General features: G+C 44.3%; 1 protein-coding gene and 1 long non-coding RNA gene across 3 annotated transcripts in view; one reads left to right on the top strand and one right to left on the bottom strand.

Moving 5' to 3' along the window:
- Nucleotides 1–1,905: 1,905 nt before the first annotated feature.
- Nucleotides 1,906–12,422, bottom strand: LOC310668179. Its single transcript, XR_014506647.1, has 3 exons — nt 11,963–12,422; nt 2,171–2,240; nt 1,906–2,072 (listed from the first exon to the last, which is right to left on the bottom strand). It is a non-coding gene; the product is annotated as an uncharacterized lncRNA (long non-coding RNA).
- A 4,990-nt stretch (nt 12,423–17,412) lies between these two features.
- NRG1 (neuregulin 1) overlaps nt 17,413–26,164 on the top strand; it is a 492,259-nt gene continuing 483,507 nt past the window's right edge. Inside the window, exon 1 of one of the 2 annotated variants that reach the window (XM_083419878.1) lies at nt 17,413–17,678. In XM_083419878.1, coding sequence (XP_083276004.1) covers nt 17,522–17,678 — 157 coding nt within the window. In that variant the 5' untranslated portion in view covers nt 17,413–17,521. The remainder of the gene's footprint in view (nt 17,679–26,164) is intronic. The other variant, XM_083419879.1, reaches the window with a different exon arrangement.

Here is a 26,164-nt window from a genome sequence, read left to right as displayed (position 1 = left end):
CCAAAATTCACGCAGCAGCTCCATGCCAGGATTATACCGGAAGTGCTTACATGTCATGGACTGATGTACTGGGGAAGAGGCTCTCCAACTTTATGCATGGAGATTCACCCATGGGGAAGTTGTTTTTATTTTTACACCAGCATATAATGATCTCTGGCAGGCAAGCAGCCTGATAAGCAGCAAGGACTCTCCATCAGTTTTATGTAAGTTTATTTACAAGAAAAACACATTGAGAGCTCAGTTCCCTGCCTGCTCTCATTCACAGTAGTTGATCAGTCTGAATCATTGTTTGTCCACCAACAGGAAGAGCACCAAAACCACGCCTTTCTTCTCCTTCCCTTCCATTGTTCTCTGAGCTTCTCAAGTCTCCTAGTACGGGGACTGAACGGCTGGTCTGTTTCCTACCCACTCCCAGAAGACACAGCCTCAGACTCTGGCTTATCTGCTGGTTGCCTGTCAATCCTCTGACTGCCTTCCAACTCTTCCTCTCCTTGGGAGCTAACATCGTCTTCCCTGGGAAAGGCAGGCTACTCTTTCTAGACTTTCTAGACAGCCAGCTCTCATCTGCAGGGTCAGTCCCCTGCTTGCTTAGCTCAATTTCTGAGGCTGACTCTTCCGCTGCACTCTGGGGGGGGGGGGCACATTCCTGACACAGCAGCTGCCTTGTGGGAAGGAGCAGCATGGTTAAAAATCAGCCCTGAGATATGCCGCCCTTTACTTTTAATCCAAAACGTATTCCCTCAAAATAAGGCTCTACAGTTTACCTTAACCATTTGGATAGGTATCGGTGCAAGGATAGTGTGTTCCTCCTATTAATTCTCCATAGGAAAAGATATGTTTTCTGATGTGTGGAAAATTAGCTTTTTTTGTGAAACCTAGTAAAGGCAGATGGAGTCAGAGCTGTGCAGGTGGATCAGCAAACAGCAGTCATGACCCAAACTCCCTTATGAGGAGTTAGGAAGGACTACCTGTCCAATTAATGTCAATATGCATCCTTGCTGATGTGCCTGGTTTCCCTGAAGCCCCCTCTTTGGTAAGAGCCACATAGGGGTGCACAGACCAAATCCCTGCATGCTCCAGTTGTCTGTTCAAGAATAAGCCCACTGGGCTAGAATCCTGGCAAGACACATGAATCATGACTGATGAGGCTGCATTGAGACAAGGTTAAGCTGTGTTGAAAGTATCAAGGCATAGGGAGGGAAAATAATGGTAGGGATCTAAATGTAGCTTTGACTGCATTCTGGCAAATACAATCTGTTCTACTGATGGGCCAATTGCTTGGCTGAAAGTATTTTTTTGCAGATTATTAGCAGGAATGCTATGGTACCCTGTCCAGGAGAAGTTAATGATTCAGATTATGCAAATGAGCATGTTTTGTTTGTTTGTTTTTTAAATGGCATTTTCCAAGCGAGTTGTTCCTTTAATCCAAATAGAAACATTAGGAAGATACGACACAGAGCAGCAAATAGAATGGCTGTAAATTTTGGAAATGGGATGTCAAGCTAAAAAAAAAAAAAAAAATGCACAGAAACCCATGTTCTACAAGCTGACTGCAGATATGTGTTGTTGCTATCCAAAACAATGATCAAAGGATATGAATTACCCAATTCAGGTGACATATGTAACATCCTACCAGGATGCGCCGAAGTCATCATAGCAGTCAATTAAAGTCACATTTTCAATGCATGTTTCAAATCTGCCTGCTTTCATCTTTCATCCAGCGGCACTTTTTAAAGTAGTATTCTGAGCTGAAACACAAGCATGCTGCTTTTGAGTTCTATTCAAAGGCTTTGATTCAGCAAAACACTCCAATGTATACTTTAACAGAAATCCTATTATCTTCGATGGAATTATAAGCATGTCTTTAAATAATGCTAAATGAAACAGAGGAAGATAAACCATGAATTCTGCTGCCGGTTTTACTGAGCAAATTATGTGGCTGAGAACACAGGGAAATTCCTTTGGAAAACTCTGTCGGAATGATCTCAGCTGTCCACGGAAGTTTACAAACATCACTCTAATCCATGGGAGGTGGACAAAGGGCTTCTTTTTGACTCATCTGTTCAGTATGTCTGAAAAGGAAACATGTTTAGGATGGTATTCAACTCCCACTTGCTACCAACTATGCAAGGATTTTCACTTGTTTAAAGGGATTTGCCCTCCTTCTCACCAAGTGAATGTCCCATGTCCTCATCAAAACTGCTGCAGAGGGTCAGAAGAACCCCTAGATCAGATCAGATCTGAAGGAGAGGAGAATGTTCCACTGAACAAAAGCACTATGAAAATTCACCACACTGAACACAACCCTTAATGTTTAGGGCTGAGGTGAGGATGATGAAGATTGCAGTTTCATTTAATACCCACCCTTCAGCCTAAAGTCCCACGACAAGTCCTAAAAACATACACCTCAAGTTTCAAAAGTGAGGGGTCCTCGCCACATTCTGCGATCTTTTTCATGTAAAAAAAACACCAAACACACACTCATTCCAAGAGTGTTAAGAGTAGTCAACATGATTGAATAGTGGTATTTGCAAAACCACAAAAGTAAAGAAGGAGAGGGATGATAATGATGCCTCCCCCAAAAGCAGCCAGGATGACAAAAGGGCACTGAGTGGAAGCAATTATACAATAAAAAAATCATATACAAATATGAATCGAGGGCCTGAGCTATGGGCAGTTTGATCAGTTGCATTAGTGGTACCTCGGGTTAAATACTTAATTCGTTCCGGAGGTCCGTTCTTAACCTGAAACTGTTCTTAACCTGAAGCACCACTTAAGCTAATGGGGCCTCCTGCTGCCACCGCGCTGCCGGAGCACGATTTCTGTTCTCATCCTGAAGCAAAGTTCTTAACTTGAAGCACTATTTCTGGGTTAGTGGAGTCTGTAACCTGAAGCATCTGTCACCTGAAGCGTATGTAACCCGAGCTACCACTGTATATGAGGCAAATACAGAAAATTAGAGGACATTCAGTATAGTTCTAGCAGTGACAATGTATAGTACTACCTATGAGTATTCCTGATACCAGGGCTGGACAAGATACATTTGGTCCACTTCTTCATCCAGTGCTCCCTAACTTCCTTGTGAACTGGAATGCAGCTCCTAGACACATTATGCACATGACTGAATGTTGCAATGCATTTTTGGTGTACAAAAGGGGGCACCCCGCAAATGTGTGTTTTATATAAGAGTGGTGAGTGAGAAAGGACACTGCTGCATACCCATCCTCCTGACAGCTGAGTCACTACTGTTTACTGGGAGGGAGAGCGATGAGGTGGCAAGGAGGTCAGCACTGTGTCAGTGCACTGGGAGCACCAGATCAGGTCACCTGATGCACCAACACAACACTGACCTCCCTGACACATTGTTGCTCCTCTTCTAATATAAGGCAGGCACTCAGAAGCTGGAAGACCAGGTGTGTGGTGTCTCCCCTCCTCACTAGCCACTTCTGGCTTTACATAAGTGATGAACACACAATGCACATGTGAATGTGTTTTAGAGGTGGATGTGTTTTACAGGCGAATGTGTTGAAAAGCACTGAAAGGGGGATGGATGGATGGATGGATGGATGGATGGATGGATGGACAGATGGATGGATGGATGGATGGAGGGAGGGAGGGAGGGATAGATAGATTGATAGATGGATAGATGGACAGACAGACAGACAGACAGACAGACAGACAGACGGTACAACTGAGGGAGGAAATTTTCAGATTCTCATGCAGTTCAGCATAAAATAGTTGGCAAGTGATTCAGTGCTGTGCCTTCCAAGCCCATTTCAGCAAAATGACCCAGAAGAATGAGATGCCATGGTAGATTATGACTGAAGGTTGCTGAGAGATCTAGAAGAATCAATAGGATCACATACACACACACACTAACACTTTAGTTTCAGGCGCTTGGGAGAGATCGTGCTACAGCATGGACAGCTTCAAAACTGTCCCAAACAGCCTTGCTTCAGTTCTTGATTTGGGACTTTCTGTATCTTATACATACACCCCTAACATTTGCGCTCTCGAAATATATATTAAAGCATGTGTTTTCTCTCAAATAAATGTGTTTGTTTAAACTACTGAGAATTGTGTTGCAATATTCAGAGATGTGTGAAATCCGGTGGACGGTCTAGTTTCCATCTGCACAGTGCGTGCCAAAAAGTGCAGAGCATGCCATTTGATAGAGGAACATGCAAAGGTCCAATTCTTCCAGCATCCTTTTCACTTGTGGATAATAAAATCCATCTTATACACATATTAAAGATACACAACCTTTTCCCTACTTTGAATAGGGTCACCCTAATTGTTGCATTTTTAATCTTTAGTGGAGCATTGCAGATATAATTTACCCCCAAAAATTGTGGAATTCAATAAGACATGCAATTATGAGGGAAACATGGTATAACTTTTAAGCAGAATAATCAGTGCACTCTTTTATATAAAGAGAGTTGACATACAACGTAAATGGTATTGTCTGGGGACATTTTAGAGAGAATGCTTTTTAATTGTTGGGGCAGTATATGTTTTGGAGAGCTATAGTGGCATAAAGGGAAATTTTCAGATTCACATTCAGATCAGCCTAAAATAATTGGCAAGCCATGCAATGTTGAAGCTTGGATGTCACTGCAAATCAGACCTCATTGTAGTAATGCTGGTGGAAATTACTGAGCCGTTTAACAAAGCTGAATCCTCAGTAGATTTTGCAAATTATTCGTTTCTTTTTGTGATTGCCAAGGGCTTGATCCTCAATTTGCACACAGAAGAAAACCATTTCTCCTGGCCTGCTGTTTCTCTCCACTCTGTGAGTTGGGATTAGCAAGGAGTGAACAGGCAAGGAACAGGGCTGGAGAGTTCGAAGTCACACCTAAGCACCTACAGTACTTTTCTGTCTATAAGATGGTGTTTTTTTACCTTAAAACAATGCTTAAAAATTGGGGTAGTCTTATAGATGGGTAGTGCAGAGGTTGGGGGGACTGTGGAAATGATTTCTGTCTTGAGTAGTAGATTGTCACTGGTGTTATTGTGGGTGATAGGCTGCTGCGGCAACGTCTGCTTGCAATTGGTCACTGCTGTGAGAATGCTCGCTGGTGATTGGTCACTACTGCGACAATGGCTGCTGGTGATTGCGCTCGGCTGCGGCAATTGGGCGTGTGATTGGCAGCTGCTGGTATCGATTGGAAATACTATAGGAGGCTACTGCGTTGCATTTGATCGCAAGCGTTTGGAATTTGGGTGAGCTTTTTTTCAGCATTCCTCCCATTCTGGACAATCTCCCCCCCATTTTCTTGATATTGAGTCCCGAAAATTAGGGGGCGTCTTATCCATGGGGGCGTCTTATAGACGGTAAAGTACAGTAGGTCATGCTCCCCCCGAAGTGAGCATCACTGCTGAGGCACCATGAAGGAAGAAAAGTCCACTGCAAAACCTCTTTGCTTCACTGAGATGCCTGATGAGTTAAATTCTAGTGTAGCTGGCCTCTTTCCTGGAAGCAGTCCCATTGAGCATCAATAAGAAAAGGTCAAATCTGGATTCAGTATAGCGTCTCTTGAAAGTGACAGCACAGAAGGTCCACATCAACGTGTAAACCAATCACTGTCCGCTTCTGATTCACTGGATCCTTGCAAGTAGGCAGCTGCTTGCCTGTGCTATTCAGACTGGTTGGAAGCACTACTGAACTACATATTGAGATAGTAGAAATGTTATTTATGTATGCCACTACTGCAGCCCGTGTTTTGTTAGCCCTAAAATGGAAAATGAGCGAAGTCCCAACTAAAGAAGAATGGCAACTTAAACTGATGGAATATGCACATCTTGAGGACCTAACAAATAGAATAAGAGAACAAGAGGAACATACATTTAAAGAAGATTGGAAAATGTTTATTGAATATATGGGGGGAATTGTGTATATTTGAAAACGTGAGTAGCATTAATATAAATTCAACAGTGTGAATAAATTTTGATGGATGTAATAATGGAATACTTAATAGTTTAGTTTAGTTTATATAAAATATGCAGGGATTTATGTTATGCAAAATGAACCATGGAGAGAGAAGAAGGGAAGTCATTGATATTTTGAGGTTGTTTAAATGAATATTCAAAAATGTAAAACAGAAAATTTAATTTAAACAGAAATTTAATTAAAAATATGGAAAAAAATAGATCAATGGTCTGATGCATAAAGCAGCTTGCTGTTAAAAGAAAGAAAGAAAAAGAAATGTTGTAATAACAAATTATCTTCACAATGACATGTTCTTGTTATGACAAAGAAATAATATTTTGAGATACAATAAACTACTATACCTTTCAACACATATTCATGAAGTCAACTATAGAGGATATGTCCCTGAACTTAATCCTGATTTGTGTCCTAGATCTGGTGTAAGATGTAAGTGCTGTCAAAACTGCTTGGGAACAGTAATCACATGCTACCCAATTCAATATAAATCTGATTGAAAAATTACCCAGAAAGTATAACATGATCATTTTTAGTTTTCAAAAGAGGGAACTTCTCAAGTGTTAGAGCATCAGCTGAAATAAACTTGAAAACATAGGAGCCAGCTGTTGGAGTGTTGTGGGTATCAAGGAGTTAACACTCTGTGCTAAGTGGAAATGCTGACTCAGCATCATGTGATGAGTCAGCATCACAAGACAAGTGGGGAGTTGCCTAACTGGTCTATAGCCAGCTATTGGTGCTGTGGGTTAAACCACCTATCCTAGTACTTGCTGATCAGAAGGTCGGCAGTTCGAATCCCCGCAACAGGGCGAGCTCCCGTTGCTTGGTCCCTGCTCCTGCCCACCTAGCAATTCGAAAGCACGTCAAAGTGCAAGTAGATAAATAGGTACCACTCCGGCGGGAAGGTAAACAGCATTTCTGTGCGCTGCTCTGGTTCACCAGAAGCGACTTAGTCATGCTGGCCACATGACCCGGAAGCTGTATGCCGGCTCCATCGGCCAATAAAGCGAGATGAGCACCGCAACCCCAGAATCGGCCACAACTGGACCTAATGGTCAGGGGTCCCTTTACCTTTACCTATAAAGTGGTATGGTTGACTTCCCTGTGGTGGCTTCTCCCCTGTAAGTAATCCCACCTGTGTATGCTGATTCCTAGATGTAAGAAGACTGCAACTGAAATAAAGCCCTACTTCAAATATAGCTTGACTCCTGAGTACTCCTGAGTACATTGCAACACCAACTTCTAGGGGTAAAGGTTTGAGGGGGGCACCCCTAAAGTTGCCCTTCAAATGGTGTGTATGTAGCATATCTGATGATCGATGATGTGAGGTGGGGCTTACCTGCCCCCCCCCCCCCATATTTTATTCAAGTTGGCATCCCTGCTTGAAAGGAAGGGTCAAGTTGGTTAAATCTCTTCAGGGCACTTTGAGGGTATTTAAACCCAGACAAATAGAAGCTCAGACAGACTATCTAATGTACAAGTAAGTACAAGTAAACCTGCATGGTTAATGAGCAATCAATGGCTAGGCACACATTACCATTTACTCTGGCTCCAGTGTACTCCCACTGGTGGTGTTTTAAGATGAGGACACATGACATTAGCTACAAGCCATCCTGTAGTTTCTTAAGAATTACTGCTGTTTGGTGCATTTCCCCCTCAAACCAGCTTTCATCTGATTTAAAAACATAAGCCCACATTCTCTTTGCAGATGAGCAGGGGTGTGTACATTTGAGACAACAGATGCACATGAGCGGTGGACAGCAGATATTGCAGCTTCATTGAATAGGAGGTGGGGGTTGCAGGAACACGGAAACCAAGCAGGTAATGCACACCAGGTAAAGACACCCTGACCCCCTCTCTGGCATGTATAGCAACATGAAACTGAGACTTGAAACACAGTAGGGGGAGATGACTTCGCTATGTTTTGTGCTGCTGCTGTGTGCATAGCCTAGGATGCTATGAAAGGCAAGGCGGCTTCTTTCAGTGGCAGCCTTACCCAAATGACAAGACCAGGGGTCAGCAAACTTTTTCAGCAGGGGGCCGGCCCACTGTCCCACAGACCTTGGGGGGGGGCAGACTATATTGGGGGGGGGGATGAACAAATTCCCATGCCCCACAAATAACTCAGATATGCATTTTAAATAAAACGACACATTCTACTCATGTAAAAACACGCTGATTCCCGGACTGTCCATGAGCCGGATTTAGAAGGCGATTGGGCAGGATCTGGCCCCCGGGCCTTAGTTTGCCTACCCATGGAAAAGACTATAATGGAACCTGGCAATACACACACATGCTGATAATAAGGCAAGCGGCAAAAGAGAAAGAAATAACTTGAAGAAATAATGAAAACAAACTATGAACATTATTTAGATGCATTAGGAAGAGGAAACCAGCCAGCAGATGGACTAACAGGCCACAAATGTGTGAAATGATCACTGGAGAAAAGTGAGGAAATTGCATTATTTGCAGTGGTCATCACCGTGGAAGATATTGGGCAAATTCTCCAGCCTCAAATCACATTTGCTAAGGGGTAAGTTCCACTGTATGGTTGCCGTCGTTCCTGTGTTGATTTCTATAGCTGAGAGCCTTTTGACAGCTATTTGGTAGGATATAAACGTAATGCATGCATATAGTTATTCATATATACATGGTTGCATACATACATAAATATATTTGCTTGTTCATTCATTCATTCATTCATTCAGGGTGGTGAAATCCCAAGCACACAGTGAAGATCTCTGAAAGGATCTCTCATAATTGGAGATTGGGCACCACCATAGCAAATGAGGCTTCCTTGAGTAAAGTGATAGAAAGATGTAAGCGTAACGTCCATAGTATTCCTACTGGTGTGCCATCGTTGCCATTTTCCCGCAGAACTGGGGGACATGCAGATCTGTTAAATTTGGACAGTGGAAGCACATGGAATTGCCAGATTACAGCTCCTGCATCTCCTTGAGGGTGTGGGGCTTTGACGAGACTTTCACACTATTTATCCATCCCGTGTAATTCCATAAATCAAAGGTTAAGAGCCTATCTGGCATCAATCCATGAGCAAGGCACCTCCCATACAGTTGTGGCAGTCACACCAAAGCATGGGTAGGCAAACTAAGGCCTGGGGGCCAGATCCAGCCCAATCGCCTTCTAAATCTGGCCCACGGACAGTCCAGGAATCAGCGTGTTTTTACAGGAGTAGAATGTATCCTTTTGTTTAAAATGCATCTCTGGGTTATTTGTGGGGCCTGTCTGGTGTTTTTACATGAGTAGAATGTGTGCTTTTATTTAAAATGCATCTCTGGGTTATTTGTGGGGCATAGGAATTCATTCATTTCCTCCCCCCCCCCAAAAAAAAATATAGTCCGTCCACCCACAAGGTCTGAGGGACAGTGGACCGGCCCCCTGCTGAAAAAGTTTGCTGACCCCTGCACTAAACCAACCTCTCCTTTTTGAGGCAGCTTGTTTAATAGTTGCCACTTCCAATTGCTACCACTACATAGCAGTTTTGTTTCACACGTCACTTTTGCCACATGGAGCAGAGCCCACATAATTTCAATGCAGGTGGCAACCACACTGCTGAGCTCATATATGAATTGGGCCTCAGGCTAAGACAAGAAGCAGAAGAGCAGTATAATTGGAGGCAGCCCACTGGAGCCAAGACGACAGAGGTGGTCTTTCCCCTTTTTTTAAGATAAGCAGATGGTATGAATAAAGTGGCATGCTGACAACTAATTCAGTCCCATCACTAAACCCAGAGGCTATTCTAAGCCTTCTGTTTCTGACGGGAGGTCCTATTTTAGCAAACCAATGGATAAAGCTTTTTTCACCTGGCATGCAATTATCCTGTAGAACTCATTATCAGCCAAGAGACAGTATGAAGGCTAATGGTATATGAAGATTCAGAATAGGATTAGATACATACAATGCACAGTTTCTACACTTGTGAATTAAATAGTGCTAACTGACTTAAAATGCTAATATATAACAATGCTCCTGAAAGAACAAATTCTTGGAGAGTTATCAACCTTATTCAGCTCTCCACTGGTGTGTATTATATTTGAAGCCTCTCAAGTTATTCTGAAGAAAAAATGACCAAACCATATCTCTCTGTTTTTGAAAACTGGTTTCCATGTCTTTTCAGATAATGTTGTTTGTGTGATGTCATTCCGTTTAGCTGGAATAGAACACATTGCTAGAGAGATTCAGCTGGAGACCTGCAGCAAAATGGTATATGTTGCTGGAGTCTGTGGCTGAGGGGGTTGAAAAAACAAAATTTAGTGCCAAATATAGGCATCCCTGTTTGCATTTTTTTAAAAAGAAGTTTTGGAACATTTACAAGTGCAAGCAGTCTACATGCAAGTCAATGGAGCATGAGGTTTCTGAATGCAGTTCAGTGCTTGATTGGGCCTCCGTGGTGACTGAGGGGCCAATATAGGACAATACAACATGCACCAATTAACACTGGTATGGTAAATGCAGTTCAACATCAGTGAGCCATGCTAAAGAAAAACAAATCCCAACTTTGCATATATACTGATGGGCATTGAGTTGGCAGTTGTTGGCATCCATCTGTCTCAAGAAACAATGGAGGGCACCTCCAGGGGTGAAGTCAAATTGCTGGAGAATCACAACGCCCGCTGTGGCTGCAGAGACAGGTAACTCGTAACTGTTGCCTCTCAAATTGGTTTTGCTGCATTAGTAGCACCAAAGTGACCTCTCTGGGGAGCGAGCCTGGGCAGTGTGTATGGAGGCCTTGGGCTGCCCGTATAGCAAGACCTCTCGGCTTGGCTGCAGGAGTTGCTGGAAGGAGGCATACAAGATGCCATCCAACCATCTTAGGGACTCTGGATTTGTGTAGGGTTTTCTCCTCAGCTTTTTCTTCTCCCCAAGATGTCCTGCAAGACAGAGGGTAGAATTGGTAGTGACTGTCCAGAAAAGAGATCTTAATGGTGGATAACTCAATGAAAGGTTTGACGCCCAGTGTGTATCCGCTGTGAAAAGATGGGCTCCATGCTGGGGACCATTAGGAAAGGAATCAAGAATAAGAATAAGAAATGGAAGGAACAGAATGCTGACCTAGAGAGAATGTTTACTGTGATCTAGCAAAGCTCTTATCTCCTTATGCCATTACCTTTTCAAATCTATCCTTGCAACCATGGAAGTGGGAAATGCTTTAGTTTTATAAATGAAAGAAAGGTCATAGTCTGGCTTTGTGGCACCATATTTCACCCCAAGCAATGTAGGAAGCTTTATAATGGTATCCAATGTGTTAATTGGAAGGACAGATCTTGAAGCTGAGGCTCCAATACTTTGGCCACCTCATGAGAAGAGAAGACTCCCTGGAAAAGACCCTGATGTTGGGAAAGATGGAGGGCACAAGGAGAAGGGGACGACAGAGGATGAGATGGTTGGACAGTGTTCTCGAAGCTACCAGCATGAGTTTGACCAAACCGCGGGAGGCAGTGGAAGACAGGAGTGCCTGGCGTGCTCTGGTCCATGGGATCACGGAGTCAGACATGACTAAATGACTAAACAACCACAACAACAATGTGTTGATGTACTGGAAACCTGTTCTCAACAAATTTTGTACTTCACATTACTGCACCCCAGCCTCAAGTTCCTCCCCAACTCCAAGATCTTGTGGTATGTCATCTTCTTCTTTGGCAATCACTCATAGCTGAGTAAGATTGTCTTCCATAAACATGGTTTTAACAATGAGTCTGTAAGTGATTGTGGAGGCCAATTCTGGACCCACACGTCCTTCCACAGTGGGGACATTGGTTTCCAGGAGGGAGTTGGTCACAGTGTGGATTTGCCAGTCATGTCTTCCTCTTAGCACGTTTCTCCCTTCCATTTTGAGTTTGAGTGTCTTCAAAGCCCATGACACCTTTGGTAAAGGCTGTTCTCCAATTGGAGTGTTCGCAGGCCAGTGTTTCCCAATTGCTGGTGTTTATACTACATTTTGTAAAAATTTGCCTTGAGACAGTCTTTAAACCTCTTTTGTTGACCACCTTTGTTTACCTTTGTTGTGTATCACTGTTGTGTATCACTGCTAGCCCAAAAGCCATGTCAGGGAGCATGTGTTCCTTCAGATGTGGTTGGGCTCCTGCTTCCATCAGACTCAGCCAGCATGGCCACAGGTTCCTCATCCCTTCTCTGTGCCACCAGAGAAGCTGATCACAGGAGAGAACTTCAACCATTTCAAGCCAGAACGCTAGCAACACGGAGCAGAGTCCTCCTGGTCCTTTGAATCAGATAGTCACAGACAGCTGAGCCAAGCCAGTGCCTGCTTTGTAACACCAAGTTCTGCTCCATTCATTTTGTATGGGCAAGTTTGTCAGGAGAAAGGGTTACTTGGGTACCTTTAATGGAACACAGGCAGGCAGCTTCCTTCTTTTCTAAGTATTTGCTGCCTCTCCAGGTTTTTTTGGGGGTAGGGTGGGGGTGAACCTTACCAGCACTTGTGCCTGGGTCAAGCTCCTAATTGGCCACTTTGCTATTCTGTGATAAAGCAGTGTTTGTGCTTGTCGTCTTGCAGTTGCCAGGCAACTATAGAACAAAGTCCTCATGTCACCTATAAGTCAACCTTGGAAGATTACTGAGTGGACTTCCATACAAGCGAGTTTCTGGGAGCAGTGGGAGCACCCAGCAGAGAGCTGCTTAATGCCCCCCAAGGCTGACATCTGGTCCAAATGTCTTGTTTGCCTTTTGGGCACTTTGGCTCCATATGAATCTTAATTCAGCTTGTGCTCTTAAAATGTCCTCAATTATGTCAGATTGAACCTTGCAAAAACAGCGGGGTGTTAATGAGATTATTTGTAGAAATAAGGCTGACATGGTTCTCTCCCATAACACTAAACGGAAACACATTGTTTTTCTGGTTGATAGAAAAGCCCCTAAGTTTCATTTTCTAACTTTAATATGTATGTTGTTGCTTTGGGCAAAGTTTAGCATGTGACCTTCGCCAAAAAATAGCTAAATACACTACATGGAGTGGTTGATGTGCTTAGCGTTTTGCAGTCAATATTTCCCTCGCCCTTGGGGCTGGATTTTTTGTGTGTGGTTAGACCAAGCGATTGTTTTTAAGATTTTATTACCAGTGTGGCGTAGTGGTTAAGAGTGATAGACTCGTAATCTGGGGAACCGGGTTCGTTTCCCCGCTCCTCCACATACAGCTGTTGGGTGACCTTGGGCCAGTCACACTTCTTTGAAGTCTCTCAGCCTCACTCACCTCACTGAGTGTTTGTTGTGGGGGAGGAAGGGAAAGGAGATTGATAGCCGCTTTGAGACTCCTTCGGGTAGTGATAAAGCGGGATATCAAATCCAAACTCGTCTTCTTCTTCATATTGTGAGTTGATTTTAGAATCATACAATTGCAGAGTTGGAAGGGGCCCCAAGGAACATCTACTCCCACCCTCTGCAATTCAGAAATCACAGCTAAAGAATCACTAACAGATGGCCTTCCAAACTTTTTTTTTAAAAAAAAATCCAGTGAAGAAGAGCCCATCACTTTCTGAGGGGGTCCATTTCACTGTTTAACAGCTGTTAATGCCAGAAATTTATTCCTAATGTTTAGTTGGCATCTCCTTTATTATCATTAGAATCCATTTAATTATCTTGTATTATGCTATTATTTGTAAGAAGCTTGGAGATACTGGTATAATGGAAGAAGTTCCCGGTGCTTTATTATACTTATCAGTAAGATGCCTCGCAAAGAGTCCTCCCTCCGTTATTTGCATATTCTTCCATAAGCACACATTGATTTAATAGAAGGCATCACCCTGATATTTGGTACTTCACTAGGGACCAGTCGGGCAGCCACATTCTGCACATAAACACACAGCAAATCCATTTTAGGAAGGATCTTTTGTTGCAGATGGCATGCGAGGGAGAAAGAAGAGCAAAGAAAATGCTAGATTTGTCTTAAAGGAAAGCAGGCGTTTTTACTGCCTCTTGAATCTTGAGACATCTGGCTAGCTCTAGAGGCAGTGAGGACATATTTATGCAATAGCCGTGATGGGCAGGCTCTCCCTCCATCCTTGCCCAGTTGGTATTGATTGGCTGTTTACTCTCATTAAGTGGCTGAGAAACGCAGCTACAGCCACTAGGCTGCTCTGCTGCCCTAGTAGAAAACTAGGAACTGTATCCCTCCTGATAACGTTTCCTGAAAAACATTTCAAAACAATGCTACAGAACCTCAGGATCCAGAAGGCTCTGAAAGCGGCATCTTTATGTTAAGCAGGACCTGATATTTCTGAAATCAAGTTCCTAGTTTTCCTACAAGCACTAGTGTGATCCAGGAAGAGGCTATGCAGGCAGGGAGTAGCTTGGTTCTTAACAGCTGAGCTTACTATGGCCAGGGACAGATTGTTAGAGTTTCGCCTAAAGTGATTTCTATTTGCTGCTAGGATGACAAAGTAATGCGCTACAGTTTTGCTTGGGGGCAGGGGGTTGTACCACTATAACACAATGTTCCACTCTATGTTCTCACAATTTAATTATTTGAATCATTTGTGGGTTTGTCAAAATAATGGAAGGAATATGCTTCTCTTGGCTAAAATCCTGACTAGTCCCTCTCTTTCTCTCTCTATACAGCAGGTTTGCTTATAAATAGCTTTTTAAAATAATAATAATAATACAGATAGCTTTTTGCTCAGCTGGGAGGTTACAAGTTAAGTTGCATAACTCAAAATGCATTCTTCATATCGCTTCTTATCTGCCCCTCTCTGCATATGACAAAACAATATATATGGATGCATATGGACTGAGAAATAATTCATGTTCAGTAGTTCAGTTAAGTAATTTTAGATTCTGGACCCAGTGCTTTTATGCCTCCCCAACCTCTTTAGATAGTAATGGGCATTACTTCAAATAGCATTTGTGTGTGAGTGGGGACCTCTTTAGATGGTCATGTTAACTACTTCAGTTAATTCTCAAAATGTAGTAAACCAGCCCTGCTGCTTTTTTGGGGGGGGTAGTGGGGCTCCTGCTCATTTTGCTGAGTGGGACCCTGGAATTCTGCCCCCATTCCTTTCTGGAGAGCACTACCTTTTATGTCAACACAGGCACCCAGATAAAAGTTTTCCCACTATGGAGCTCTTTGCATGAACTGTACATTATTACTTTGAAGCTACTAAGATCCTCATGTGGGGGAAGGTAAAATATAGCTGAAGCTTCTGTTGTGGTTCTTCAGTGGTCAACCAGGAAAGGGAAGGGTGGTGAAAAGCAAGAGATGCATGTCAAATTACAATGGCACACAGTGCTATTTTTCTAGAAAAAGAGGTGCCAGAACTCACCATGAACATCTTCCTTGTTTTCTTAGAATGGCAATGGCACCCACCTGAGAGGTGCCAGAACTGAGTTGGGGGGAAAAAAGCCCTGGCAACACATTCTATTTCTCCGCCTCCTTTATATACAAATGAGTACAAACTGTTGCCAAACATATCTTTTCATAATTCCATCAGATTAGATGGCTGCTTGTTATGGGTCCACATTCTAAGGGCTGAACAACACATATGTTCAGATTCGTATGGACATGAATGTATGAACCACCTCCATTGAAATGGAGGCACCTGACACCACGGAAGTTCCCCTAAAGCTAAGCAGGATTGGCCCAAACTCACCTGGGAACCACGTGTAAGGTGTTCTGAACGCTTTGGAGCATGAACACAGCATAAGTGTAATAATGAGCTCCATCTGTGGTGTTTGTTGTGCGATTTCTCATTGTCGCATGAAGGCACCACATGATGATGCATCATTCACTATGCAGAGCCCATGCAGGCCAACTCAGGAGTAATTCCAAATTAAATGATGCTTACTCTAGGACTTTTTTCCAGCCAAAATTCACAGGAACTCAGTTGCGGCACCTCTCAGGTGGGCCTGACCATTACCATTCTAAGAGAAAGAGGTAGGAGTTCGTGATGAGTTCCCACACCTCTTTTTCTAAAAAAATAGCACTGCTCCTAGGCAAGAGTGGGAGTACAATTGCGGCCTTAATGATGCACCCACATGAATGCCCATCACCTCAAGACAGTCCTCAGGTAATGAGCATTCATGGGTAGTGGTTCAGACCCTGGGTTTAATTGGTGGTCCAGCTGCACCCACACTTGTCGCCTGACCAAGTTTACACATCAGTGATGGGTTTGAAAGGCATCTCTCTCAAGACGCACACATATAAACAAACTGCACACAAATAACCCCACGGGACTGTGGGGCAGAATGGTGTCATCATGCCCACACTCCAAGGGGGCGTAGTGGTGACTGAAGGCAATGCTTCAGAGGTACTCAGCACCTAAGCTCAGGCATCACGTTGCATCCTCAGACACACCCCTGTATTAGGGAAGAGCGGGGGAAGGGTCAGGCTAAGGCAGAAAGGGGCGGAGCTTCTATGCAGGTGAAGCATTAAAACTGGCGCGTGAGGGGAAAACATGCTGCCCCTCCCCCTCCCCCACAGCCTAAGCAGCTGAGGTAAAAGCGCGCGCCAAAAAGGGCGCCCGCAGAGCCCGCGCGGAACGTAAACAGAGCCCAGGAAACACATGGCTGCCGGCGCTGCTTCTTCTGCCGGTGGCCTCGCGCCTTCAGCAGCTCGGCAACTCCGCCGCCTCCCGGCCTCTCGCTGCCTCCTCAGTCAGTCAGCTTCAGCCACTGCAGGAGCAGCTCCTGGCGGCAGAGGCTAGAGAGGACTGCTAACAGTTGGGCAATATCAAGCAGCGTCTTCCCCGGCCACGGTCGCCACCTGCGCGCAGCGGCGGCGAGGCGCGTGGGGCTTAGAGAGCAGCGGCCCCTTCCCCCCCCGCCGCCGCCCGCCCCTCAGGCGCTTTCCCGCCTTCCTCTTCCTCCTCAGTCAGCAGCGGCGGCAGCAGCAGCGGCACCCTCCCCCTCCCTCCCTCTCGGCCAGGCCAGGCGGCGCGCAGGTGGCGAAGCTCGAGGCTGAGGGGCACGCTGGCGGCCACCGGCGCCAAGAGAGCTCGGGGCTGCCCTCGCCGTTTCCCGCCGGCCATGGCCCCCCGCCGCTGTTGCTGTGGCATCCGCCTGCTGCTGCGCCCGGTCGTCGTCCTGCTGCTGCTGGGCGCCTCGGCCTCGGCGGGGGCGGCCCCGCCGTGCCCCTCCTCGCCTCCCAGCGTGGACTCGGTGCAGGGGCTGGCCCGGCGCGCCTCCGTGGTGATCGAGGGCAAGGTGCTAGCTCACAGCGTGGTGGAGCCAGGAGGAGGCGGAGGCGGCGGCGGCGACGGAGGAGGAGGGGAAGAAGCGACGTCGCTGTTGCTGCTGCTGCTGCCGTCGCCGTCGCCGCCGCTCCTCACCCTGCCGGAGCAGCAGCAGCCGACCGCCGCCTCTGCTTCCAGCACCACCTTCTCAGGGAACGTCCCCTCGCCAGCTCACCGCGCGCTGGTGCCCAGCCTGCCCAGCCCGCCCAGCCCCAGCCCGCCGCCCGTCTCCTGGGTGACTCGGGTGCGCGTGCACCAGGTGTGGCCGGCCAAAAGCGGCGGGCTGCGCAAGGACGGGCTGCTGTGGGTGCTGCTGGCCGAGCGCGGCTCCGCCTGCGGGAGCAGCCTCAAGGAAGAGAGCCGCTACATCTTCTTCATGGAGCCCGTCGCCGCCTCCAGCGTCAACGGCACTGGGGCGCCTTCGCTGCTGCTGCCCTCGCCTTCGCCGCTCTTCCGGGCGTCTTCCCCGCCCCTGGAGACGGGCAGGAGCCTCAAGAAGGAGGTCAGCAGGGCGCTGTGTACCCGGGGATGTGGTAAGTGAGCTGGCTTGCGAGGGGTGTCCTGCGCTGGGCTGGCCCGCATCCGCTTTGCGGGGCAGGTGGGGGGATGAAGGTGGGGAGAAGGGTGAGGTTGGTTGGTTCTTCGTTCCTTCGCTGCTCGCCCTCTTTCTCGCCACCTCCGTCCCCGAGGTGTGGGACTTGTGGCCCGCTCTGGATCTTTCCTCTTTGGAGCGATTTGCAGGTGGATGTGGATCGCAGGTCCTTCAAGTTGGGTGCCAATCATGGGTGGGAAACTTTGCGAAAGCTCCCTCTCTTATACACACAGCAACAAGCAGGCTACGAGTTTGGGGTTGTGGAGAGTGGGTATATTGCTGCAACAGAATGGAGCCTTTATCTCTCCTACCGATTTATTTTTTAGTTAGTTTGCTAAGAGAAGGCTGCATTTCAGGCTATCAAGAAAGAGGGAGGAAACTGGAAGGCTCCTTGGTGCGGAGCAGGGTGTCTTTACTTTACCTGAATAAAGGCCTTGGCTGTTTGTTTGTCTGTGTTTGCTTTCTTAGAAGGAGGAAGGTGCTTGATGGGGGTGATGCTTTCCAACCCTTGTTTACGTTGGTATGTTGTTGGATGTGTAACTTTAGATGAAGCTGTAGGCTTTTGAAGCAGAACGAACGAAGAATTTGGTTGCACGTTGTATCTGGAAAGGTTGCTCTTTGGTCGTGGCGAATACTTCCTTGCCTGGGTCTCCTTTGGCAAATGGGATTGGATATGTATTGTAAATAAATCCAGCAGGGCCCAGCCATTTTTCAACTGCTCACGTTGTGTCCACCCTTAAAGTGTTTTGATGCCTCCAAAATCATTTCCCTCAACAAAAGAAGCAATTGCTCTCTCTCTCTCAGCTTCTGGAAATTCAGTGGCTCCCAAATGTTAACAGTCCTCTAGACGTAATTCTGCCCTCCCATTTCTAGATGTGTTAGTACTCATGAGAGCCACTGGATTTAACTGGATTGTTTGCAAATGCAGTGCCCTGTCTTGTTTTATAGCACCTGAAATTCAGTCTGTCAGCTCTTGTTAACGTGAGGGTTTCAAGATGATTTTGTTTTGTGGCTGGGAGAACGTAAATGGTTCTTGGAGGCAGAGCTGCTGAGGCTGACCAACCAAATCCATGAATCCTGGTGATCCTTTTCATTTTGTGTACTTTCACCTCAACTCAATCGGTTTCTGTTTTCCTGTTTGTTTAATTCGTAATTGTTACCATAATCATTTCGGCATTTTCTAGCTACCTTGTGCCAAATTACTTCAGAATGGCTGCAGAAGGGAGCTGTCCACATTAAACGGTGCTGATGTTGAGTGAATGACGTCGGGATTCCCCAGGACTGGCGGATAGATGTCACTGTAAAACAAGGGAAATACTCTGCGGGGACCTGACATATTGGCTGATATAAAAGCTGAACATTTTTCTACATCAGGTTGTTTTTTCTTATGGTGCAGTGAGGAAAGAACGTGTCTTTATCAATCCTTTGTAGTAAGGTTTTTGGTGTGATTAAACAAGATACAACAATGGATTGGGCTGCTGCAAACAAAACTGGACACTGGCATATTATGAATTAAGTGTGGGGGAAGAATTGTGGGAGTATTAGAATCCTGATTATTCTTGTCTATTCCAAAACATTGTCATACATCTCACAGGTGTGTTAACATTAATATAGCTTCTGCTGTTCCTGTGACTTTCATTCATAACAGTTTTGAGGCTCCTGTGATCTGCAGGCTAACTTGAAATATATATTCCATTACATGTAGGATACAATGTTGTTGTTGAGATACACACACACACACACACACGTGTGTGTTTAAAAATCTGAATACTTCAGTAGTTGAGGCGTTCTATGGAAAATGAGGAAATACGCAAAGGCGAGTTAACGTATAAGAGTTAACCAGAGTGGAATGTTTTTGTTCCCTTTTTCCTGCTGTGGACCTGAAATATGCAAATGAACATATACAGCATGATTGAGTTTCTTCTCAGCTTGAAATGTGAAAACATAAAGATGGCAATTTCCTTTTTTCTTTCTCTTTTTTTTGCAGAACTTGAATTTTAAAATGTAGGTTGTGGTGTTGGTTAATTGTGTGTATATGCTGTTGATTAGGTAATAAAATGTGAATAACACCCTTTGGTGAGGTGGGGGGGGGGCTCTCAGCAGGTTTTTGCCTTAACCATATTGAGTTTAGCCATTCCCAGAAAAATTGATGGGGAATGGCTGATGTCTCATTGCTGACGTCTCAGTTCCCATCTTTCTGTCCATAGATTGATGCTTGTTTATGTATTTAAAATATTTACCACCTATCTAAGGCAGTTACTGAGTCAGGATTACTGCCTCCTTTCATCTTAAGATAGGATTCCACCCCTTTTGCTTAGTCTGTAATAAACTGAATTTACCCTGCTGCTGTGACTTCTCAGCATCTGACAGCCTTTGACTTCCATAAAAGTCAAACCTGGTGAGCTCCAAATGCTCTAGACACTGCAGTGACGCCCTAAACGTGTGTTTTTTCAAGTCAAGGACTAGGGTAAACCATCTGTTATAACAGTATTTAGTGAATAATGGTGGAGAAGTGTTAAATGGAATATCAGATGGCATTAAAATCTCTGGCTTCAAACTCAGCAGTTCAGTTCTAATACCATGCTGAATCATGACTAATGGAAGTTTAACTACAGTTTAGCGTGACGCCTGAACAGATAAACCATGGATTGCTATTGATCAGCAGTTCAGAATCAATGTTTAAAATAGCCTTGTAAATTATTGCTTGTACTAATTATGATGTGTGAATTAACAGAAGATAGAAACAGCCATCGTGCTGCCTTTGGAGGCCACTGCGTCTAGTGATTGGTGTGCTGAGCATACGTGAAATTAAAGCTGATGAATAACTGTAACCATGTTTTGCTTGTACATTGGGAAGCTATAACCATGGTTTGCTTACCTATTGAGAAGCTGTAACCATAGTTTGAGTTTTAATCTATATTTAGCTGTGAGGTCTGTCAGAATAGATTCGCTATATGATTAGTGGTTGATATGGTTTGTCAGGGTGTATTAATTACAGAGAACATCCATTACCATATATTCAAAAGGCCAATTTCTGAATCTAGATAACTAGTTCTCATGCTTGTGAGATTTTATTTATAGATGGATATGTTTTATTTCATCTATCAATCAAGTTCTTAATTTTATGTTGTTGTTTACTTAATTCTGAAATGAATGAATCCTTTCTCTTTATAAGTGTAATTTTTAATAGCAACCTTCTCTCCCCCCAACACCATACATTAAATATAGAGGATTCCCCCTCCCCACTTCCTAGTTCAGGATTGTAGGAGAAAACTGGTTTTTGACTTCAAGTAAAATCTCACAGAAGAAGGGGTATTATCTCAACCATCACCAAAGTTACTTGCATTTTAGGAGTAATACATAACTCAAAGATAAAGACGGTAAACCTTAATGATGTGATTGCTTCTTACTCAAAATAAGATGTTCTATTGACATCATGGGTTATAGATTATACAGAGATCAAAGCAGTCAGATAAAGCTCTTTTTTCATGCTGCGGTAAAACTTATACAAGCTGCCTAATGAAGGAGAAGCTGTTTATCTGCCTGTTTTGTAATGTACAAATGATTAGCTGTGTGCACCCTTACTCTCTCATTAGTTGCATAAAGTCCACACTATATAAATTATATACTTCCACTATCAGAGATGCTGCCAGCTACAACACATTCTCCACGCAGTGCATATTTTACTATGATTCTTCTCTAACACTAGCAGCAGCTGGTCAAGATAGAGGAAAATGCCAGCCATTTCTGGGGGGCAATCAATTATGGGGGAGGGAGGGATGTCAATTCCTTCCTTTACTGGTTGGTAATCATTAGGATTTGGCATTGAAAGCAGGTGTTGGGCATTGCAGCCATGTGCAAGTGTAAGATTGTTAATTGGCCCCTTGCCCACACTGATATAGCATGTTTCGGGTGGCTAGCCCATCAACATCAGTGTAGTTACCCTGTGCTGGCAGAAGTGCCCTTTCTCTCCATTGCCACCTTCCAATAGTTACTGGTGAAAGTGGGCATTCTCCTCCCCATCTTGATCACTTGATAGCTGCATCTAGCAGTTCGTTAGGGCTTTATTGGCCAACGCTGACTACCACCCTAAAAGAAAACCAATACCGAAGTGCTAGAATTCTGGACTGTACTACATTAGACTATACATGTCTCTCTGTGTGTGTGATATTTCCTGAAAGTTCAGATATATAAGGTGAGTCCTTTGAAAGAGACCCTGTGGATACAGAGTACACATGTTCCACAGGGCCTCTTTTAAAAGACTCACCCTGTAAAAAGCTCACTCTGTGTAATAAACCAGGGATCAGACAATACCAAACCCTTTTCTCTGATGTATTAGCATAGATGGAGGTGGGGTTGGTCTGTGGAGAAGCATTCCGAAGCATGTCTTCCTCACCTGCAATCTGAAGTGTTATGGCTGAGAAGTAGTACCATTTCAGTCTGCATAATTTGTGGATCAGCTGTTACTGCACACCACTATACACAGATGTTTTACAGATCCCTTGATTATCTGTTTCATACAGATGGGGTATGCAGTGTAGCTTCCTAGTCCCTGTGGATGGCTCCCGTTCCTTTGTCCTACATACATTCCAGTGCCTTGTACTTGGGTCCTTTTTAAGAAAAAATGGGCAGGGGAATGCCATGCAGTTGATTACAGGGGACCATCTGGCCCAGGGTTTGTTTGATTGGACTCTAAATGAGCCAAGAAACATCTGTGTACTTCTCTCTTGAATCATGCAAAGCAGCCTTAAGTCCAGCCAAAATTAAAGTTGTCGTCTTCTTTCTGTACTACGTGTTTTGATTTGGCCTGCAGGAGAAGATTAATTAATAGCATGCATGAACTTGCTTTGTGTTCATATATATCAGGTATTTGGAGAACTGATTCCCTTTGTGACTGTTGATCTGCTGTTTTTGAGGCATCCGGTCATTTGCATTTTCTGTTTCTTTCTTTCTTTCTTTCTTGTAGTTTGTTGCCTTGTTTCATTTACCTACTGTGAGGGATTTCTAAAAGCAAAACATCGCGCTTGTCAGTGTATGTTGACTATGTGCCTCCATTTACATAAAATATTGCTGCAAAGGATTTTCTGTCCAGAGCTAAAGAGATTTCTTATAAAGCTGTATTAAGTGGTAAGCTTTAAGAATAGCAATAACTTTATTGCCAGTTTTACATATAAGAGTGCAGAAGCAGACTTAGCCAATAGCCAAGATAGTCTGCATGTGCATCAGTATTATGTTTAAATGTGTGCATTGAGTCTGCTAAAAGCCACATAAAGGAGGGCCTTCATTACTTACTTAACTTCTTACATTCTTTCAGATTCAGTATCTATCAAGACAGTTATTTGGGTGCCCCCCCCCCCCATCCTGTCTCATCTAACTGAGTAAAACTTGAAATATAGTCACCTGGGGAAACCTTAAGTACAATCAATTTTAAATGTATTTGAAAAGCTGTCTGAAAAATAGTTCACTTCCTTATTTACCCACTCTGGGGAGTATATTTTCATCTCTATATACTAGGTTAGACAGACTCAGTACTAATGGAAGTGACATACATACCTTCCTAGACACAGGAGTTATGCAGTTCTCAGGAGGTTTGAGGTTAACAATCTTGTTTTCTTTTTTAAAAAAACAAAACAAGTCTCAAAAGAGCATATTGTAAATATCATTGTCCCTAAATCAATGCAAGCTTAGGCATGTCTACTCTGAAGCAAGTCCCAAGGAATTCAGTGGGCTTCTTTCCTAGGTAAATATGTATAAAAAAGGTAAAGGACCCCTGACAGTTAAGTCCAGTTGCGAATGACTCTGGGGTTGCGGCGCTCATCTCGCTTTACTGGCTGAGGGAGCCGGCGTTTGTCCGCAGACAGTTTTTCCGGGTCATGTGGCCAGCATAACCAAGCCACTTCTGGCGAAACCAGAGCAGCGCATGGAAATGTAGTTAACCTTCCTGCTGGAGTGGTACCTATTTATCTACTTGCACTTTGATGTGCTTTCGGACTGCTAGATTGGCAGGAGCTGGGACCGAGCAACGGGAGCTCACCCGGTCATGGGGATTCGAACTGCTGACCTTCTGATCGGCTGGAACAAGCTCCATGCAAATGCAATAGTTATCCACGAGAGTTTTTTTTAAAGGAACTCTTTAAGGATCTTTACCCCTCGTACCTACGGGACCGCCTCTCCTGGTATCTTTACCCCTCGTACCTACGGGACCGCCTCTCCTGGTATGCCCCACAGAGAAACCTACGCTCGTCAAATAAAAACATCCTGAAGGTCCCAGGCCTCAGAGAGGTTAGGCTGGCCTCAACTAGAGCCAGGGCTTTCTCGGTTGCGGCTCCAATCTGGTGGAACGCTCTGTCACAAGAGACTAGGGCCCTGCGGGACCTGACATCTTTCCGCAGAGCCTGCAAGACAGAGTTGTTCCACCAGGCCTTTGGCCAGGGCCCAGCCTGACTCCCTCCTCTGGCAACCTGCACAGAATTTTGCTTAACGGTTGCCATTAATTTGACTTTAATTAATTTTTATAATGGAATGTTTTTAGAATGTTTGATTATTTGATTGTTTGATTATTGTTGTTAGCTGCCCTGAGCCCGGCTTCGGCTGGGGAGGGCGGGATATAAATAAAATTTATTATTATTATTAACATTTCAGAAGTTATCTCCCATCACACTCATTTGGAAAGCGCCACCCTCCCCCATCCCACCCCCACTCCCATAAATAAATAAATGTGCCAGTAACAGATTTTGAGCCTGGAGTTGCAGAAGATAGATAGGGAAATTGAGAGAAGCATCCTTGCCTGAGGTGTGCATATTCATTTGAAAAAATCCAATCACTGTCTCCAAGCCAGTAAGTTTGGCCTGGTTGGCAGGAGCAGGGACTGAGCAACGGGAACTCACCCTGTCGCGGCGGTTCGAACCGCTGACCTTCCAATCAGCAAGCCCAAGAGGCTCAGTGGTTTACATCACAGCGCCACCCGCGTCCCATGGTAAATATGTATAGGATGATAAATTTAAATGTTTTAACCAAATGAAAGAGAAGAGGACAAAAATTAACGGGGTTTGATTCCCCGCTCCTCCACATGCAGCTGCCAGGTGACCTTGGGCTAGTCACGCTTCTCTGAAGTCTCTCAGCCCCACTCACCTCACAGAGTGTTTGTTGTGCGGGAGGAAGGGAAAGGAGAATGTTAGCTGCTTTAAGACTCCTTTGGGTAGTGATAAAGCAGGATACCAAATCCTAACTCTTCTTCGTCTTCTTTAATAAATGAATAAAATAAAATAAAAACCCTCAGGTCTAGAGTCTGAATGCCTCTCTCTAGGCCTCTCTGTCTAAACCTTAGAACTTTCACCAGGTCACACGGAACCCTTCTTTACCTCTACTGTAATTGTGCCATTTAATTGTGATAACGCCTCCTGCATGTTTGGGTGAAGAAGGATGGAGAGGTGCTGGTGGGTGGGTCAACAGCTGTAGAAGTCTCTGACTTGTGTGACTGAAATGTAACCTATTGTACAAAGTCGCACCCATTTTTTGCCTCTGGCCCCACTTACCACTGGAATATGATGCCCCAAACGTTCCCCATGAGGAAATGTGTGTAGCTCTAAGGCTGAAAAAGTTCCCTACCCCAGCTGTAACAAAATGAAAAAGACAGTATTAACAGATCACTTTTCTTTCTAAGAATGGCTGGTAGCTGCAGTTCATTCAATTCTAAATAATCTTCAATTACCTTCATTACCTCAAAATGGGTGCCTATATTGCCACTTTTGTACATTCATTTAAATGTAATCGATCATCATTTTGTCAGTTAAATGGTAGAGGAGTAGTCAACTAGTTATGTAATTCAGTTGGCAATCTGGGTTGTTTTAGTTAAATATTGCTTCCATATTAAACATAAACAAACAGGGGTACATCATATGGTGGCTATGTATGCTCAAAAGTGGGTGCAGCAAGAAGTCTATCCAGAAAAGAGGGATACATTTTATTTCATCTAGGACATCACCGTACCAACAAGAGGAAAGAGACTCAGCAGGGTCCAAGTTGGTCCCACATTTTAGAGTCAAGATGCTTCGGTGTGTGTGTGTGTGTTATTGGTTCCAACAAAGTGCAAATGTAAAATACATATAAGAAAATATAAGAAAAAATAAGAAAAGGGGAGAGGATCTACGAAAACTTACAGCCACTGAGTACATTATAGGAATACGTACATAACTCATATCACCCACATTAAAATAGGATACTATTTTTTAATTGTTTTTTATGTTCACAGTATCTTATGGAGAAATCACAAAGAGAGAACATATGGACCAGATCTCCAAATCATCTCTCTTAAGCTTGGTACCAGCTCAGGTTATTGGTGAGGGAGACTGAATATTTGAATGCCCCAATATATGTATTCCCTGTGAATAGAAAATGAGCATGACAGGGGGAAATTTCTAGGCTAGC

This window comes from Podarcis tiliguerta (assembly GCF_965153285.1).
Source record: "Podarcis tiliguerta genome assembly, chromosome: 17".
NCBI lineage: Eukaryota > Metazoa > Chordata > Lepidosauria > Squamata > Lacertidae > Podarcis > Podarcis tiliguerta.
Note: the sequence above shows the minus strand (reverse complement) of the source record. Positions and strands in the feature narration are given on the sequence as shown.